Genomic DNA, 19,955 nt, shown 5'->3' with positions numbered 1-19,955 from the left:
CACAAAAAGTGGAAACACCAGAAGGATTCGACATGTTGTTGCTAGCTCCAAGACGGAGACGGATACGTAGAAAGGATCTGGGAGTACTTCTAGGAACTAAGAACAACCGCCAGAGGACAGCAAGAAACAGAGACCTCAAGTTCTACAACCTCGGGAATTGAATTTTACCAACAACCTGAATGAACTTGGAAGTGGATTTTTTCCCCACCGTCTCTAGACTGGAACTCAGTCTGGCTAACATCTTGATTTCAGCCTTATGATACAATGAACAGAGAACCCAGTCATATCGTGCTGGACTTCTGACCTACAGAATTGTGAGCTAATAAATGGGCATTGTTTTAAGCCATGAATTTTGCGGTAATTTCTTATACAGCAAAAGAAAACTAACATAGCAGACTTAACATTCTAACATTCTACATTTCCTTGAAAAAACAAATTAACAGCAAGCAAATAGGTGTGAGATATACCAAAATGTCTCTCAGAGAAGGATGAGCATTTCCCCAGTTTAATTTCAGAATTCAACAAACCATGATTTCTATTTTCATGACATTTTACACTGGGAGACATAATGTCCTCTACCAATTTGGATAATTCATAAACACACACACACACACACACACACACACACACACGATAATTCAGAATCAGCCATTATTATACTTAACACAAATAAATAAAAGAAGAAACAAAAGGAAGTACATTGAATTTAAGCTTGAATTAGTACAACAAATTGAATTAGAAAGAAAGAGCCAATAAGAAAGGCAAAGGAAAGAGAAGTAAGACTTACTGAGCACCCACTGAGCCCTGTGAGGTAGGACTATTACCCCTCAGGAAAGATGGCGGCAGTGGAGGCACAGACAGGGCCAGTGACTTTCCTAGGCTCACATACCTAGTAAGTGGGTCATCCAGTATCGGACGGCAGGAGAGTCTGGGGAAATATAAACACATCTACACATTCCCAGGTGGGCCTACTTGGTGAACTTTGGCAGGGAGGTGACCCCTCTGTGTCCATTTCCATTATCTTTTCAGTACCAAGGTGGCACGGCAATCTCCTGAGTAATGACTGATTACCAGGGTAAAGTGTCGTGTGAGGGTTTTTCCGCCTTTCCTCCCTCCTTCCCTCAGTGTTTGCCTTTGGAAGATGATTTTAATAAACTGTGAAATGTCAGAGGCAGCTCTAGGCAAAACTGAGGAGATGACAGAAGTTGTGTTCTCTCCCTCTCCCAGGCCTCCTCTACTATCTCTTGACATTACTTACCCTGAGCCTGCCTACCCTCTCCCTAGACTTCCATTCTCAAGACAACTCCATCTGGAATCATCAAGGGTTTCTGTATGGTATTTCAAGGTTAAGTACAACCTCCCCTGATCCACTGCCCCTTACCTCCCTCAAAAAAGGTTACCTTCCCTGCAGCTTACCTTCATGGGAGTGCCAACAAGTGCCAGAGACATACTAAGAGCACTTGGCTAAACTCTCATGTAATGCGTGCGCTTTCCGGGTGGCTCTTAGAGAATGTGCTTTGTTTTGCTCTCTAATATAGAGAATAATTCAAGAGTATGAATGTTAAGCCTTCCTCCCCAGTACATGGCCAGCCACTGGGATGACAAAGGCAGAGACGAACAAAGATAAGCTGGGCAGATAGGCCCTTGCAAATCTAAAGAGTTGAGTATTTGACAAGCCATTTGAAACAATGATGAGGCAAAACATTAACACTGTCTTACTCGGGATTTTGTTGTTGCGCATTTTGTTGTTTATATGGTGGACATGACCTTTCTCTCTGGGTTTCAAGGTGAATGACAGATAGCAGTCAACACTAACAGCATAAATGCCTATAAGCATCTTCCCTTTCAATGAAATTACTTTTACAGACAAAAGAAAAGGATACAGTATATTCTAAAGACCCTCTGAGAACAGCAAAACATTTTCTAATTCAAAGGAAAAACTATTTATTATTAAAGATCTTAAAGCTACTGACATTTGAGCAATTGACATTGCTCAGCAGGTTGGAACGATCAGAAACACTTACATTTTTAATGTTTCATCTCCAAATTTCAAGTAGTGCTTTCCATTTGATTTCAACCCTCAATGGAAAAATAAAATGGTAATTCAAGGACATTACTTGTTCCTATCTGAAGTGTCTTACAATTCTAGTGAACAAGGACAAAGTTCTGTCTGAAGTGGAGTGAGATTAGATCTCTACAAGGCAACGTAGTATAGCTCGCAGTCACGGGAGGACCAGAGTGAAAATATGGAGGAAGAAAAGTAAGACAAATGCCGCCTAATAAGAATAAATATAAGTTTTCTATCCTCAACTGTAATTCTCCATGACAAAATCTTGTCTTATGAAGTCAAAGTCTTAAGATTAACTGGGAGGAAAACCTACCTCTCCACTGGTGATGGAGGCTTTCCACATTCCGAGGTTCTCACACCACCAATCTGTTCTTGCTATGTGCAGCTGAAGGTCTGCGCGTTCTTTCTCTATTAGAATTATTTCCTCCTTCAACTTGGAAACAATCTGTCACAGGAAAAGCATGCTAAGAGTTATGAAACCATTTAAAATGCTATACCATTCAGCAAAGTAGCAGGATACAAAATCAATACACAAAAATCAACCGCATTTCTATGCACTAACAATACACAATCCAGAAAAGAAGTTAAGAAAACAATTCCATTTACAGTAGCATTAATATAACAAAATACATAGGAATGAACTTAAGAAAGGAGGTGAAAGACTTCTACAATGAAAACTACAAAACACTGATAAAAAAATTAAAGAAGATAAATAAATAAGAAGATTAGAAGACTAAATATTGCTAAAATGTCAATATTACCCTAAGTGATCTACAGATTCAATACAATCCCTATTTAAATCTCAATGATATTTTTTGCATAAACTGAAAAATCCATCCTAAAATGCGTATGGAATCTCAATGGAGACTGAATAGCCAAAACAATCTTGAAAAAGTAGGACAAAGTTGGAGGACTTACACTTCCTGATTTCAATCCTACTACACAACTACACTAATCAAAACTTTAAAACTGTATGGTAAAGACAGACATATAGACCAAGGGAATAGAACAGAAAGCGAAGCAATAAGCCTTCGCCTAAATGGTCAAACGATGTTGAGAAAATGGGATATCCACATGCAAGACACTTAAGTTAGACCCTAACCTAACACCATATATAATAATTAACTCAAAATGAATCAAGGACCTAAACATAAGAGCTAAAACTACAAAATTATTAGAAGACAACATGGGGAAAAGCTTCATAACATTGAACTGGCCATTGCCAGTTTTTGGCTATGACACCAAAGGCACAGGCAACAAAAGAAAATATAGGCAAATTAAGACTTCATAAAAATTTTAGACTTTTGAGCAAAGAATACTGTCAACACAGTAAAAAGGCAACTAACAGAATGGAAAAAGATATTTGCAAATCACTTATTTAATAAAAGATTAATAACTAGAATATACAGAGAATTCCTAAAACTCAACAACAAAAAAACTAACCGATTCAAAAATGGGCAAAGGGGGGCAGCTGGACAGCTCAGTAGGTTAGAGCGCGAGCTCTGAACAACAGGGTTGCCGGTTCGATTCCCACATGGGCCAGTGAGCTGCGCCCTCCACAACTAGAGTGAATACAATGAGCTGCTGCTGAGCTGCTGCTGAGCTCCCAGGCGGCCAAATGGCTCAGTTGGTTAGAGTGCATGCTCTCAACAAGGTTGCCGGTTTGACTCCCACAAGGGATGGTGGGCTGCACCTCCTGCAACTAGACTGAAATGGCTACTGGTCTTGGAGCTGAGCTGCGCCCTCCGTAACTAAGATTGAAAGGACAGCAAGTTCACTTGGAGCTGATGGGTCCTGGGAAAAACACACTGTTACCCAATAAAGTCCTGTTCTCCTTCCCCAATAAAATCTTAAAAAAAAAAAAAAAAAAATGGGCAAAGGACTTGAACAGACATTTCTCCAAAGAAGATATATAAACTATAAATAGCCAAAAAGCACATGAAAAGATATTCAGCATCACCAATCATTAGGGAAATGCAAATCAAAACCACAATCAGATATCACTTCACATCCATTAGAATGTCTACAATCAATCAATCAATAAAAACAAAACAAAAAAGTATTGGTGAGGATACAGAGAAACTGTATGTACTGCTGGTCATAAGGCAAAATGATGCAGCCACTGTGGAAAACAGTACGGAGATTCCTCAAAAAATTAAAAACAGAATTAACCCAGCAATTCCAGTTTTGGGTACACACCCTAAATAATTGAAAGCAGGTTCCCTGTCTAGGCCTCTAGGGCTCAAGAAAAATAGGGGAAAAAAAAAAAAGAATTGAAAGCAGGATCTCAAAGAGACATTTGTACACTCATGTTCATGGCAGCATTATTCACAATAGCCAAAGAGTAGAAGCAAACCAAGTGCCCAGCGATGGAAGCATGGATAAACAAAACGTTGTATAAACATGCAATAGCGTATTAACTCAGCCTTTAGAAGGAAGGAAATTCTGACACACGGTACAATATGGATGAACCTTGAAGATATTATGCTAAGTGAACTAAGCAAGTCCGGAAAGGAAGAATACTGTACGATTCCATTTACATGAGCTATTTAAAATAGTTAAACTCATAAGAGACAGAAGGTAGAATGGTGGTGGCCAGGGGGTGGAGAGGGAGGAATAGGGAGTTGGTGTTTAATAGGAACAGAGTTTTAGTTTTGTAAGATGAAGCGCATTCTGAAGATGGAGGGTGGTGATGGTTGCATAACCATGTGAATGTACTTGACACTAAAACATACACTTAAAATGGTTAAATTTTGTTATTTTTGTTTGACCATAATTTTTAAAAATAAGTATTTTTTTAAAATGCTATGCTTACCGTCTCCTTGGATCTCTTTTCTGAGATTTCCCTATAGGGTTATGTAACTGTAGTGGGAGAACAGGGGCTTCACTCCAAACTGTCCTGAACACGCCGTCTACGAGGACCCCTTCCTTCCCCAGAAAACCTGCAGGAAGCCTCCCTGCCTAGGCCATCGTCCTGCATTTTATCATCAGTAAAGGCTGTGACGATCTGCTTCATTTTCATGGGAGTATGTTTCGGGTCCATAAATCAATCAGTATGTTTGCTCCTTTGGAGCAGGTGGTACACTGACTCCGTGTGTCACTGATTCCTCACAGGAACCAGCACAGCTTCATTCGCTTACTCATCATGCACATTTCTGACCACACAATCAGAAGTGCCAGAGGAGATCAATTTGGCAGGCCAGTGAGCATCGGCCCTAACTCTATTACAGAAACCTGCTTGTTGGACTCCAAAGAGGCATGAACGCAAAGCCAAAGGCCACACCACTGCTTGGGGTTGATAAATGCCAATTACTGAGGTGCCATTAACGTTTTTAAACTTACAGATTCTGTTGGCTTCTAGCAAAATAATTTATTTCTTGCATTATTCCATGAGATTTTCTAAACTGTACTTGTAGCATTTGTAAGAAAAAATGTATTAAAATTGTCCTTGAGTAGTTCACTTGCAGAAATGACCTTGGTACGGTACCCTCTTCCCCAAAGGTACCGTAGGCAAGCCAGATAAAAGAACAGAGATACCCAGTTAATAATTGGGTAAGAACCCCAAATCAAGAAAGATTAAAAACAAGTACTTTTCTAATTATTACTAGAAGCAAAAAAAATAGTAACAATAGAAATTACAGTAAAATTCTTTTTAAAGAAATTGTGACACTTCTCAACATAAACTGAAAACTGCTATTTATCAAATTTTAAAAATGACACTTTCAAAGACAACCTTGAAAGCAAAAGAGTTACCTTCTTGTCAGGTTTTGGTGCATTTTGAATAGAATTTAGAGCTTGCCTTTTATATTCAAGTTTCTCATTTAGTTCTCGTAGTTTGTTAACAGCGTAACTGGCTTGTTCATTGATCTGATTGGTGCCGTCATCCACAGATTCCTCACCAGCCTCACCTCCCGGGTTCTGGGGGGAAAAGTCACATAACCATCGTATCTTATAAAGTTGGACTACTCAGTAATTATTATCGATTATATAAACTCTGTATCACTATAATGCACTGTCCAAAGTACTGGGTTCCACCAGGAAAGAATCTACCTCTGTCTAGAAGCAGACTGCTTTTTCTCAGTAAAGTGAAAAAAATTAAATTATTTGAAACCAAAGTAACTGGTATTCTGAAGTGCAGTGAAAAAAGAATCTCAGTCTCCCTTGAGATTCCATATGAATTTTTCTCCTAAAAAAGGAGAAAAAAATTCCATACCATTATTTCCCAAATGGTACACCCAAGGGAATTTGCATGGAACAAGGGAAGGCAACTGAGTTATCTTCCCAACCCGAATGTTGTGTGCCTGATCTTTGAGAAAGACACTGAGACTTGGCTTCCTTTTGGTCTAAGAATATTATGAAAAACTCATTCAAGTCTCTTTAAAATAAAATTTCCAAATTCCTACCAGTAAAAGAACTTTCAGTAAACAATTTGCTCGATCCTTCTCTTGAAGGTATAGTTTATAAATCATTAGGTAGATTATTGTACTAGTAAAACGGTTAGCATTTGAAAGTGATTTAAAATTCACAAAGAACTATTTAACTTGGGAAAATCTGGAGAGATTACCCAAGGGCACATTAATTAGCTTCATGAGCAGCAGCAACAGCAGGACACTGAAAAGAACCGCTGAGGACTATCTTCTGGTTGGTTTGTTCCTTAACTTTCTTCCAGAGTTTTTTCTTCTAACTTTTATTCATTGCAACAAAAAGTAAAATAATTTGGTTTTCAAAGAAAAAAAATATAAACTATCATAATCATAATCAAGCTGTTTTCATTTTTGTATGTTTTTTCTAGTCCTTGTCCATAAGTACATGTATTGTGACATAATTCTACATCTGTATACACTCGAGTGGGTATTCTGCCTTTTTTATGTTGCATATTTTGAGGGTATAAATGGTCTTCAAAATTATAATTTCATGGCTGCATGATACTTTATGAACTGATAATTTACTGAGGCATATTCTTATCGCTGCTCCTGCTGTGGATTAATTTTGCTTTTTTGCTATCCCAGATGTATTAAAACAAACTCCATTGTATATAACCTGTTTTTCTACAATTTAGCTATTTTCTTAGGATAAATTTCTAGAACTGAGATTATTGGAACAAAGAATAGCTACTTTCAAAAGGTCAGTAATACATTTTACCCTTCTTTGAATCCTAGGTGAAGGTGGACTTTTTTTTTATGTTTGTTTACTAGTACTTTTCTTATTAAGTATCAGTTCAAGTCCTTATTCAATTTATCTGTTGGAAATGGATGTTTTTATTAATTTGAATAACCTCTTTTACAGCATTTGCATTTAGCCATTTTATTTTTTGAGGTAGAGAGAGAACAGTTGAAACAAGCTGGCCTGTCTTAAAAATAAAATGCAGTAAGTAATGAGCTTTGGACCAATCAGTTTAGTGGTTTGGTACATTGAAAATGTAAAGAACTGAGTAATAAAACTTTAAAAAAAAAGTATGAGTGATTGAATTCAACAACACTTCAGAGACATCGGCTTCTAACACCATCAAGAGCAAAAACTTGATCCTCAGGGCTTGAGATACAGTGAACTGGGCAGAAAGAATCCAAGATAAAGTATGATCTTTCTAAGTAAGATGACTCTAAAATGCTTTTTCTTTGTACCTTCACAAATCTTAAAACTCATGTAAGTCATTAACAGTAAATGAGAGATGGCAACTGGGGCTGCCCCAAATGATCTAGTACACTCTAAGAAAATTAGATTTAAGGTATGGCTGAGGAAGGTTTCTTTCAGAACATCTTAATTTCATCTGATTTTCTTAAACTCTAAAATATTTCTTGTAACTCCTCCCACATTCTCTTCCTCTCATTTTTTCCCCATCCTTTGTCTGTTCTCAGGCTGGACTGTATAGTTCTACTAATGCTTTTACCTCGCCTAAGTCACAAATGTCCCACCCCACAGATTTTCTGCCCTCACTTTTCAGGAGTCAAACTCGGGGTGTGTCTCAGGCAGACAGAAGGCAGAGAGGTCTCTGACTCAGTGCTGGGAAGTGGTAACCCATTGGTCAGAAGCACAAAGAAAGAAGTGGGTAAGGTCAGAAGCAACACAGTAATTCAACTTAAAATACTACCTAAAGTCCTGTATATTAAAAGATGACGGTGCACACCAAATTTGGCTTATGCAATATGCACCCACCTCATCATATTCAAAGCTTATCCACTAAAGAGGGAGCAGAAAGTTGAATGGGACTCACCACTTCATCCTTGTTAGAAATCAACTGTGAGGCATGTTTTTCTTCCTCTTTTATTATCAATTTCTCATACAGATCACTGACAATAAATGAAGGGTAATATCTGTCCTTTAGGATCTCATAAATATCTCCCTGGATTTTGCAGAACACTTCAATACCTTTATTTCCTACAAGACATTGCTGGATTTCTTTGTAAAGTGATTTTTCCACAGATATTTCTTTGCTTTCCACAAAGAAATTCTGGTAAATTTCACCCACTAATTGTGGAATTTCATTCTGAAAAGACAGGAAGATAGAGGTTAAGAAATATCGTCTCTGCGAAATATTTTCTTCTGAATTCTCTGCATTTCAAACCTGGAAGGAAGACGCTGAGAATGTACACTAGTACACCAGTGTGGGGCTTTGGCTTTGTGTGCACATTCTGGGCCAAAGAAGAAGTGTCAGATCCTGAAAAAGTAACTGGTTTCTTAAAATGCACACTATATGTTGAACAGTTAACGAAAGTTGGCATTCATTACTAGCAACACTCATATAGTACAAATAAACAGTTCTGTGTACACAGGGCTCTTTGTGCTTATTTTAATAACCCTCACAAAATATACGTATTATATGTTATACATACTATTATGCATATCTATAGACATGTACAAGCAAATATATCTCACATTCTTTAATTTAATTCTTAAATGTATATTGAGCACGTGCCAAGTAAAGAACACAGTGCTTGTTGGGTTTTTCATTGTAAGAGGCATCTGTACCCGAAACTTTTACTGTGTTCCTTAACTCAATCATATTTTAAGTGAAAGGAGAACAGGCATGCGAGATATGCACATTATGATACTAAAAATAACAAGGTTATGAGATTGAGTTGTAGATGACAAGACGAAATTTATTATAATAGCAATGTATGTATATCCCTTTTATAATGTGTTAAAAGGGAACCACCTGAAACGCAATTCAGTATGTTGATAACATTTATAAATCCTTTTTTCCTTTGACTACACATTCAAAAGCACCTTTTGTAAAAATAAAATCTAATTTTATTTACCATTATGGGCTAGAACATAATGCCAATATTATATTTGGTTTAAAATATTCTTTTAAAGTATTTTTATCTTACAGCTTCATTGAGAAACAGACACACTGCCTAACATGCAAGTTGTCATCAGTTAATGGTTAATATTCCTTTGAGCCTAAATATACTACTACCTTGTTAGCATTCTTTAAATACTCCACAGACTCCCAAAAACTAATCAGAGCCCTCTTGTCCATCCTTTCCATGTACATTCGAAAGTGCTCTCGGTAGAAAGTATTGGCCAAGATATCTTCAAATTGAAGAATCTATTAAGAGAATTAAAAAAAAGTTTTTAAAAAATAAAACTTTAAATATCAGTTTGCTTTAACTTCCAATGGATTAATATCAGCATTCGGGGCGAGGGGGATGTCTCATTTTTTAAGGTCACAGTCAATGTAATATAGAACTTCTCTCATGCTCCTAAATTTTAAGTGGAAAAAATGTACTGAATATTCAAAATGCACATATGAGTATTCAACAAATACCAATTTTCTATTAATCATTCACTCATTTATTTGTCACCATCTCTGTATCAGGCACATTTCTAGGAAATGAAACAGACAAAAATCCCTACCCCAAGGGATGTTTGCTAAAACCAATAGGTGCCAGTAATAGAAAGATTGAAGAGAAATGTATTAAAGACCAGGAAACTGAAGTGTAATAATTTGGCATTTTTTGTTTTCTATCCTATTTTCATGTAGCTGAGGAAAACCACAACTGATTTTATATCTTGACCTTTTGTTTAGAGTATCACATTCATTAAAAAAATATTTTGTAAGCATCATTTTGAGCCATAATATTCCATTGTATGGATATACCTACGTTACCCCTTTATTATTCTAAATGCTTACGGAAGAAACACCACAATATGAAGACACAGTGGGAACAATCTTGAACATGGACTGCCGTAAAGTGAGAAAGCAGATGACCTGCATAATAATAATTCATAACTCAATTAATTAGGAGAAATGCCTCAAATTAATTTAGAAAGAATTTAAGTCCCATGTCCTTGGTTCTTAATTAAAGAAAAAAAATGTCATCTAAGTAAAATTCAAATGCAATTTTAAAAACCTTGTATTTTAAGAGTCCTAATATTGTGGCAGTTGGAAATTCAGAAATGTTGTCAGTAAGAATTTTCCAAGACCAATGTTCATTCATATGGTCAACCATATGGTCAACACACATTCAACTCTTCTGCCCCCGACAGAAAGCCCTCAATCTGTTCTGTGGGCAGAAAGGGGCAGGCATGTTTTTCTAACTTCTGGTAACTAATTAAAGGAGAAGGCCATCCGTTGCTATAGACCATTAATAATTAGTTTCCATAAATATCTCAGACCATTAGCAGTTAGCTAGTTCACTAACTTTGGGAGATTGTAGCCTTTATCTTTACTTTATGTAAACCATACCGGTGAAGCATTTTGAAGTACAAATCCTAACTGTACACGCTCTGAAGAGGTTTGATGGAACTCATACCAACTCTGGTTAGAAATGACAGATCACTCAGAAAGCTACTGATTTGTAATATAGGGAGGAGCAGAGCAGGAAGGACATTCAACAAATTCTAAGGAAAGTCTTCCCAATATAATTTCATTCAGATCAAATGAATTCCAAGTTAGATACAGATTCACGTATTTGCAAAATTAAGTTCAAAACATCTTCTAAAATATTAGCTATTGTTAGACTCATTTATTGTGCCTTACGAATACTCTATGTTCAGCCCCAAAAGTGCAAATATATACAAATAAATGATAGTTAATATGTCTCAAGTATAATGAAACATCTGCTATATCTCATATCTTGGCTGGTGAATTAACCAAATTCCCTACTCCATTTGTTTTCTTCTTCTCTTGAAGCTGGCATGAGCGTTTCACCGTGTAATACCTACACTATTTGGAAACAGATACACCTAGGTTTGATCCTGGCTCTACTGCATCCCAGTCCTGCGAGCTCTATGTTACTCCATCACTCTGAGCATCGGTGTCTTCACCTGTAGGATGGGGATAGGACCACCTACTTTACAGGTTGCTTTGAGACTTCTAATAGCTGTTGTGAATCATAACAAACAACACAAACTAATCAGGAAAAGCATGAACCAGGATTTTAGCTAAGAAGGTAAGACAATGACAGGCGCCAAAAATCAGGGTAGTTTAAAGAGGTCACTTTCTAGAGGAATAAACATGGACGAAAGCATTAGATTAGTAGGTCTTGAGTGGGGTTGAGAGATTACAAAGGGCACAAAGAAACTTTTATGGGTGATGGATATGTTTACTACCTTGATGGTGATGATGGTTTCATGAGTCTATACATATGTCAAAACTTATTTGTATACACTCTAAAAACATGCAGTGAATTGTATGTCTTTATACCTTAATAAAGCTGTTTTTTAAAAAATAACTATTTCATCAAGCCTTAACAACAGAATTGCAAATACGTGATGTACACCATGTTTATACTGAGGACCCCCTGACAAGAGAACATATTTTGGAGTAATTTTTCTATTTATAAATTGCTGGATTTGATTTGCTAATATTTTGTTAAGGATTTTCTGCTTAGGGTCATCATGGATACTGGTCAATAGTTTTCTTTTCTTGTAATGTTTTTCTCTGGTTTGGTATCAGAGTTACCCTCGCATCCTATGAAGAGTTCCCTTTTCCTCCAGTATTGAAAGAGTGTAGTTAAGATAGGTATTATCTTTGCCTTAAAACGTTTAATATTATTCACTAGTGAAATGATGTGAGACTGAAGTTTTCTTTTTGGGAAGGTCTTAAATTATGAATTCATTTTCTTTAATACATCAAGGATAATTAGATTATCTGTTTCTTTTTGAGTCAGTTTTGGTAATTTGTATTTTCAAAGGAATTCATCTCTTTCATTTAAATTGTAAAATTTATTGGCTTAAAGTTGTTCATAATATTCCTTTGTTATCCTTTTAAAGCATGTAGGATCTATAAGGATGTCTCTCTCTCCTTCCTAATATTAGTAATTTGTGTCTTCTCTCTTTTTCTCTTGGTCAGTCTAACTAGAGTGTATAAATATTATTGATCTTCTCAAAGAACTGTTACCTTTTGGTTTCACGATTTTTTTGTTCTCTATTTCACTGATTTGTGTTGTTATATTACTACCTTGTTTCTAGTTATTTTAGTTTTAATTTGTAGGTTCTTAAGGTAAAGATCACTAATTTTAGACTTTATTTTTCTTCTGGTTAAATTCCTTGTTCGGAAGTCTATTTTGTCTGATGTTAACTTTAGATTTCCTACATTTAGTGTTTACATAGCATGCCTTGTCCCCTCCTTTTACTTTCAACTTATCTGTGCCTTTATATTTAGTTTCTTACAGACAACATATAATTAAGCCTTGCCTTTTATTTATTCACTCTTAATTGGAGGATTCATCTAATTTTGAAGGCTACATTCTGAGATAAAGTTAGTGGCGATTCGTCTGGATCACATATGATGAGGCTATAGCAAAACTGCTCTACCTGTTTATAAAAATATCAGAATGACCCCAAACTAACCAAGGTCTTACCTTTAGAACAGCAAACAATATAAATATTAGAATTCTATAATACTATCTGAGCCTTCCAGTCCAAAGACTAGAGGAAATGATTTTACTCTGAGGAAAAACTGTTGCAACAGAAATTGGTTTCTCCTTTCATAAATATCTGGAGGAACAAGTCAAAATGGAGCTAGAACCAGATTAAGTCTAAACATAGTAGGTACTTCCAGATAACCTGCACTGAAATCACATTCAAATCTTCTAAAATGAACTTCCTTTATCGTTCTCAGGGTTTGCCTCTACCATGACATCTACATCACAGCATCTTTTGACTAGGTGGCAACCACCAGGTGCTTCTCTTAGGTGTATATCTCCCCTCTCTACTGGGTCACTTACCTTTTCATTTTATAATTACAGGGGACTCTTTGAGAGCAGGGACTCTATCTTATTCATTTTGTATCCTTGTACCGTGCACTGTAACTGAAAGATTGTAGACCCTCAATAAATGTCTTTTGAATGAATGAATGAATGAACAGCACACAAGAAGATGACCTCATCTATGATAAATGTGGCTAGAAATTTATTTAATAGGCCAGCAGCTGAAGGAGGAAAAGGACAATATCCAATCTACCAAATCGACTCTCTCTCCAATGACCACCAAAAGGTGAAGTTTTCACTTCGGACCACAAAGCCCAAATCACACACAGATGTATTTGCTAACAGCAAAATAAACAGAACTTCAGTGGTTAGTGGACACCTCTATAAAACAAGCACTAGTCAGGGCTGCATTTGTGCCACTTGTGCAAGATGCTGCAGAAGAGTTGGTCCAAGATGGAACATAAACTTTCCTGAAGAGGCTGCGATGCAGATTGGGCCAGAAGCCAGGTAAAAGTTCATCATTGGAATAGCGAGGAAGGAGAAAGTCACAGATGAGCACCTGAACTCAAACCAAGAGCTGCATGGAAAAGATCAAGAGACTAAAAATCAGAGTAAGTGAGGTTAGAGGCGGTAGTCCGAGTTAAATTACACTGACGTCGGTTCTTTGTGGCTAAGTGCCACCCTACAAAAGAGGAGTTTGGAGTTTACCTTAAAATCCTGATCTCATGTAGCCCAGCCAAGCTCCTCAGGGGGTGGCTGTTTCCTTCAGTCCTAGCATGTTTTCAGTCTTGGAAGACAAACTTGGTCCGTGACAATAAGGGCAGGTACGAGGTAGGGCCAGGACACTGTCCTAAGCTCCAAGGCTTAAGGACTCGGTATGAGAAGGCACAAACTTTTTTTGTACAAAAACAGTTACTGGTATGTTATGGTTTAGTAAGAAAGCACTCAGATTCGTCAATCAACTAGATCTGGGTTTTTATCTAGTTCTGCCTCTTCCTATCTGTGTGGCCTGAGGTAATTTAATTAAACCAACTCTGTTTCTTCACCTATAAAATGGGGACATTGAGTATATATTTAGTAAACATGTGGTGAGAACTAAGTACAATAACTTGTAAGGTAACTTCTACTTCGTAGATGGTTATTTCTATCCAAGTGATAGTGAGTGATATGATTGGGCTCTTGCACATATAAATATGCTCCTGTAGGACGGTGGGAGGGCAAAAGAGGCATGGGAAAATACACACAGGCACGTGCACACACGCATACACACACCTCATGCTATGCATCACACCTACTACCATTCATAGAAGTCAAGGACACCAAACACTACAGTTCTTTCACTCATAAAAGCAAACGTATGAGTCTATGTTCTCTGCAACATAAGTCTTAAGATACATACCTAAAAAATTAAAACACTGTACATGTGATTCCATGAGTGTTCATCACAAACATGAAATGGTCAAACCAAGAAACTACAAAGTTCTACCTTCTGGCTTGGAGGCCCTTCCCCCTCATCCAAGGCCCCGTCCTCTTGTTGGTCATAGGCAGGGCCTCCCAGGATTCTGATTCTCTTCTCGCACTGCTTCTTTGCCACCGTCAGTTGGTTAATGTACCTTTTCATGTTTCTGGCCCTCAGGAGGTCAGCTTTCATTGCAGCGGTTTCTTTACCTTGAATGGGATGGATGGACAGTATCTGGTCAGAGGACAAGGTACAAAAGAGGGAACACAACCCGCTGAACCAGGTTAGTGTCGATGTGGTACATTTTGAACAACAGTGGGTACAGGGTAGGGTAGGGTAGGGTAGGATAAGATAGGCTAGAATAGAATAAAATGGAACAGAACAAAACAGACTAGAATTCATGCAAACACATAGACATACTCTCAAATAAAAATACCATTAATTTCTAAATATACCACTGACAAATCTCACTCAAGTGTGAAACATTTTAAAAACCTTTCTACACATATACTCACAAATCGATGTGCATGTGTGTATACATACATATGTATCTTTACACGTATGTGTATGCATGCATAGTATTTACAAGCATGCATCGAGTGTTATGTGTCAGGCACTAGCTAGGCACTGGGGATTCGAGACCAATTGTTTGATCTCAGGGAACTTAAAGTCTAGCAAGGAAGAAATCCAAAGACAGCATGAGCAATTACCAGTGTAACATGGGCGCTAAAGCAAATGTGTAGGTATCACTGAACTACTTAACAGGCTATTCAAACCCAGGTTTCCCTGAGGAAATTACATTCAAACAAAATGAATAGAGTGGCGTGTGGGAGACAGAGCACAGCAAGTGTGAAAGTGAAAACCCTGAGACAGGAAAGAGAACAGAGCTTTGGAGGAACTGAAACAATGCCAGCATAGCAGATGCAAAAGGCGCTAGAGTGATGCAAAATGAATCTGCAGGAAGCAAGGGACAGAAGATGCAAAGCCTTTTAGTCCATAGAAAGAACTTTAGTTTTTAGCTCAAGAGCACTGAGAAGCTTTTCAAGGGTTTGCAAGCAAAAGCATGCCATAAAGGCATCTGTATTTTTAAAGATTACACAGGAAGCAGGATCAAAGACAGTCGGAAGGTGAAAGACAGCAAATAGAGAAGCCGGTGGGAAGGTCACTGCAGTAACGGAGACAGATGGTGGTGGCTTACACTAGGGTCATGGCAATGGCAGAGGAGAGGACTGGAAGGAATTGGGAATAACTTAGAAAGAGAACTAAGAGGACGTGGTGACTGACTGGACAGGGTAGAGGACAGGTTGCCAAGGAATGTGAAAAAAAAAGAGGTATCAAAGGCGGCTCCCAGGTTTCTGCCATGAGCAGCCATGGAGATGAAGGGGTCTGTTTCCTGTGTAATCTTTAAAAGATGGCTCACGGCCGTCTTGGAAGTGAACCGTCCAGCCCCAAACAAACAGCAAAAAGTCATCCCTGACAAATCCTGACCAAACTACAGAGTCGTGGGCAAGAGAGATGACTGTTGTTGAAGACACCACGTTTTAGGGTGGTTTGTTACACAGCACAATATAACCAGAATAAGCACACTAAGTTTGAGGCCATTTGAGCTTTCTAAGCAGAGACAAGAGGTGTGGAGATAAAAAGTGTTTGGCACTTAGATGGCAACTTAAATCACGGGAGTAGGTCAGATAATCCAGGAAGAAAAAAAATGCTTTATTGCAACAGCCTAACTGGTCACTATGCTTTCACCCCGCTGCCCCCTCAGGCTTTATCTCAACACAGCAGCCAAGGCAATGCTAATCAAACATAAATCAGGTCGCTTCATTCCTCTGCTCGGAAACCTCCAATACGCCGTTTCTCCCACAGCAAAAGCCAAAGTTTCTTAAGGGGTGGTAAGGCCTATACACTCTGGCTTCAGAGTCACCTCTCTGACCCATCCCCTCCCACTGCCGCCCACTCTAGCCACCCGGGTCTCCTTACTGTTTTTTGTTTTTCTTTTTAAAATTACAGCTTTATTGACATATAATTCACATACTATACAAGTCACCTAGTTAAAAATGTACAATTTAACTCCCTTTAGTATATTTACAGTTGTGTAACCATCACCAATCACTTTTAGAACATTTTCTCAGCCCCAAAAGAAACCATGTACCATTAGCAGTCACCCCCCACCCCCAACCCTCTGGGCCCTAGATGTTTCCACAGGGCTGCCTCTGTGGATTTGCCAACTTTGGACATGTCATGTAAGTGGAATGATACACTACGTGGTGTTTGGTGACCAGCTTCTGAACACAATGGGTAGCTCCCTGCTCAGGGTGTAAAAGCCTGATGCATTCTCTCAGCCTGGCCCTTCATCCCCCATATTACCTGTGTGCCTCAGTTCCTCCCCTCTTCCAGGTCCCTAGTTCAGGTCTCAGGGAAGCCGTCCCTGGCCACTCTCCCTGTCTGTAACTGCTACCCCTACCCTACACTACTTTTCTCCCTCTCGGCTTTACTTTTCTATGCAGCACACTGCCATGCCGTAGACCACACCTATTTACCCTATTAGTATGTCCTCATAAAGGTCGGCATTTTGTTTGTTTATACACGTCTGTAACCCAGCACCTACCACTCTGCCTGGCAACACAGCAGGAACTCATTAAATGTTTATTGAATGGGTGAATGAACTGTGTCAACTGTTATGGAGAGGTCAACAACAACACAGGTAACATTTCTGAGTGCTGACTACATACACATCAGGTATTGTGCTCTTTCTAGAACTTTGGTTATGAATGAGACAGGACGATTATCCTCACACCTCCCACTCTTCAGCTGAACTCCATATGGTTTCTATCCCTGCCCGCTTCCACCAAATCTGCTGTTGCCAAGATCACTAGCGACTTCCATGTTACAACCAGCAGGGAGTGTTCAGTAGAGCCTAGAATCAGAGTTAGATTAGAATTCTGGCTCTGCCCCTTAGGAGCCATGTGGTGTTACCAAGAATTTTTAAAAATGTAATGGAAAAAACATTTACAATGGTTTGTTTCCTTAAATTGACATTATATAATTTAAAGTAAAAGCAAAAAACTCACACAAAATTACTTTTTAAAAAGACTGCATTGAGCATTGCCTTGTGGAGAATGGACTGCTTGGCATACAAAACCAGAAGCATGGGGTTGAGGAAAGGCTTTTTTCTTTTAATGGGAAAGAAATGAGCTGGGTTTAATGCTGATGAGAAAGAACCAGCTAAGAGGGACAGAGAGGAGATAGACAGGGAATGAAATCCAGAAGACAGGAAAAAGGCCGTGTCCTCCACTGGAATAATATGGATGGATGTGGACACAAGCACATTTGGAGACTGACAAGTGGCCGGAAGCTGAAGCAGCTCCCGGCAAACGGATTCTGTTTCCTTGACGAAGTGAGTGAAGTGATCTGCTTAGAGTGAGGTGGGTAAAAAGAGCGAGTGGTCTGAGGCCAAAAGAAATGGGGGGGAAGCATGAAATTCACGGTGGAAAGCAGAAGGGCAAGCCCACCTCAGAAACACTGTGAGACTGTTAGGCAACGTTTAGGGTCTAGGTGACCATTAGATAAATATAAATAATGCTAAGCAGGTCAGATCACACCTTCTGGAGGTAGTCATAATATACCTGGCTTAGATTGGAACTACACTAATAAAAGAAGAGAGTTTATGCTTTGTTTCTTGGTGCCCCCCAAAGTGAAGTCTCAGCAATGTTTCACACATCTCAGCTGGAGACCTCCGATTCCCTAAGATGATCATTACCTCTCTCATGTTCCACTTAGTCAATTTGTACAAATGCTTAAAATAGCACCCAGGCAGGCTGACCACATTAACTGAAAAAAATTTAGACAAGTACCACAAAACATTTTCTCTTTCAGAAGCAGCTTTTTCCAGTATTTACCAGAGGGTCACAGGCAGACTTCAGGTTAAGAGATGGCCTTGTTCAAGAGCGTCTGTCAGATACTATGTTTTTCCATTTATGTGCTGAGAAGGTATTTTCATTCGACTTCCATGATGGTTTCTCAACTTGTCCTATGCTAGGCTGATAGAGAAGCCCTGACCAAAGAACGTATTAACTCAACATTCATTTAAAGATGCAAAAATAGTTATTTCAGAGCCTTCTAGTGGAAAGATCAAGATAAATGTAGCTTCCCCAAATTAGTCTATCGCAAACCAGGATGCTTTGTATGTGTACCTATAGAAATATAAGCATGAAATAGCCAATTTTTCAGAAAAAAAAAATTCAGTTTTAAATATATGTCCTTAAAGTCTAAATTTTATGGATGACATTTAAATGACCATAAAATTTGGGGACAAAAAAATTGCTCTTACAAAAGAAACCTAGACTACAATATTAGTTTGGGCTTAAAACAAGCTAATAAAGAGACATATATATAGGAAGAAATGGACACATATTTATCAACAACCAAATTCTTCTTCTCCTAAGGAAGCTTAAAAGCCTTTCTAAAGGCACAAAAACTAGAAGTAAATTACAAAGAGAAGGAAGCAAAAAAAAAAAAAAAAAAAGACGAAACCTTCATCTGAAACCCAGCTGCAGGGCTGAGAATATTCTGGTATTCTACTTGAATGTCGCCTGCTCACGTGAATGCCTTCTGTTTGTTCACGGGCAGTAAATGCCACTTGTCTGATCACAAAGCTTGGCGCTGACAAATGCAACAGCAGCTTGTTGCTTAGACAATTCTGTTTATTTTTGCCTCAGAAAACGAATGCCACATTCAGGGCTAAAGGACTGACACGGAACCCAGGCAGCCCCTATGTCTGTCGTGCAAAAGTCCCTGTAAATCCAGCGATGCAGATGAATACGCTCCTTTGTGACCTGAAAACCCATTCAGCCAGGATATGTTCAAGTCAAGAAAACTATAGCCAAGCGGGTGTGTGACAACCACTGTGGCCCAGTTCAAGCCAGATTCACATGGCTGTTTCTCTGTGAAGCCTTAGGTAACACCGTGCATTGTTAAGAAACGGTTGATCACACAACATTTAATCCAGCTGTAAAAAGAAGGCCAAGACAATAAACAGTGGCAGGTGAAATTGGACAGCAGTGGCCCTTTAAATTGGTGCCACGACGAACACCCAAGTAAGTGATTTAATGTTCTACAGCAATTAATTATAAACGGTTACTGTTCCCCCCCCCCCCCCAAGAGTCTAGATTCTACTGAGGTAAATGGATTCATTTGGGTTCATTTGCTGAAAGCGACATTTGACTAGACATTAGGTAAACCCTTTTGGCTATAAAGAGAGACCTATGAACAG

At 38.4% G+C, this 19,955-nt stretch overlaps 1 protein-coding gene across 3 annotated transcripts in view; it reads right to left on the bottom strand.

Moving 5' to 3' along the window:
- The window catches only part of SNX25 (sorting nexin 25), a 99,751-nt gene that overhangs the window by 18,658 nt on the left and 61,138 nt on the right, over positions 1-19,955 (bottom strand). For 2 of the 3 annotated variants that reach the window (XM_019736072.3, XM_019736070.3), the window contains exons 7-11: positions 14,711-14,892; positions 9,483-9,617; positions 8,280-8,552; positions 5,822-5,986; positions 2,382-2,513 (exon numbers count right to left, since the gene is read on the bottom strand). In XM_019736072.3, the coding sequence (XP_019591631.2) occupies positions 2,382-2,513; positions 5,822-5,986; positions 8,280-8,552; positions 9,483-9,617; positions 14,711-14,892 (887 nt within the window). The remainder of the gene's footprint in view (positions 1-2,381; positions 2,514-5,821; positions 5,987-8,279; positions 8,553-9,482; positions 9,618-14,710; positions 14,893-19,955) is intronic. The other variant, XM_019736071.3, reaches the window with a different exon arrangement.

The sequence above is a fragment of the Rhinolophus sinicus genome, chromosome 16 (assembly GCF_057876585.1).
Source record: "Rhinolophus sinicus isolate RSI-liver-muscle chromosome 16, RSI-T2T, whole genome shotgun sequence".
Classification (NCBI taxonomy): Eukaryota; Metazoa; Chordata; class Mammalia; order Chiroptera; family Rhinolophidae; genus Rhinolophus; species Rhinolophus sinicus.
This window is presented reverse-complemented; position numbering and strand designations above follow the sequence as displayed.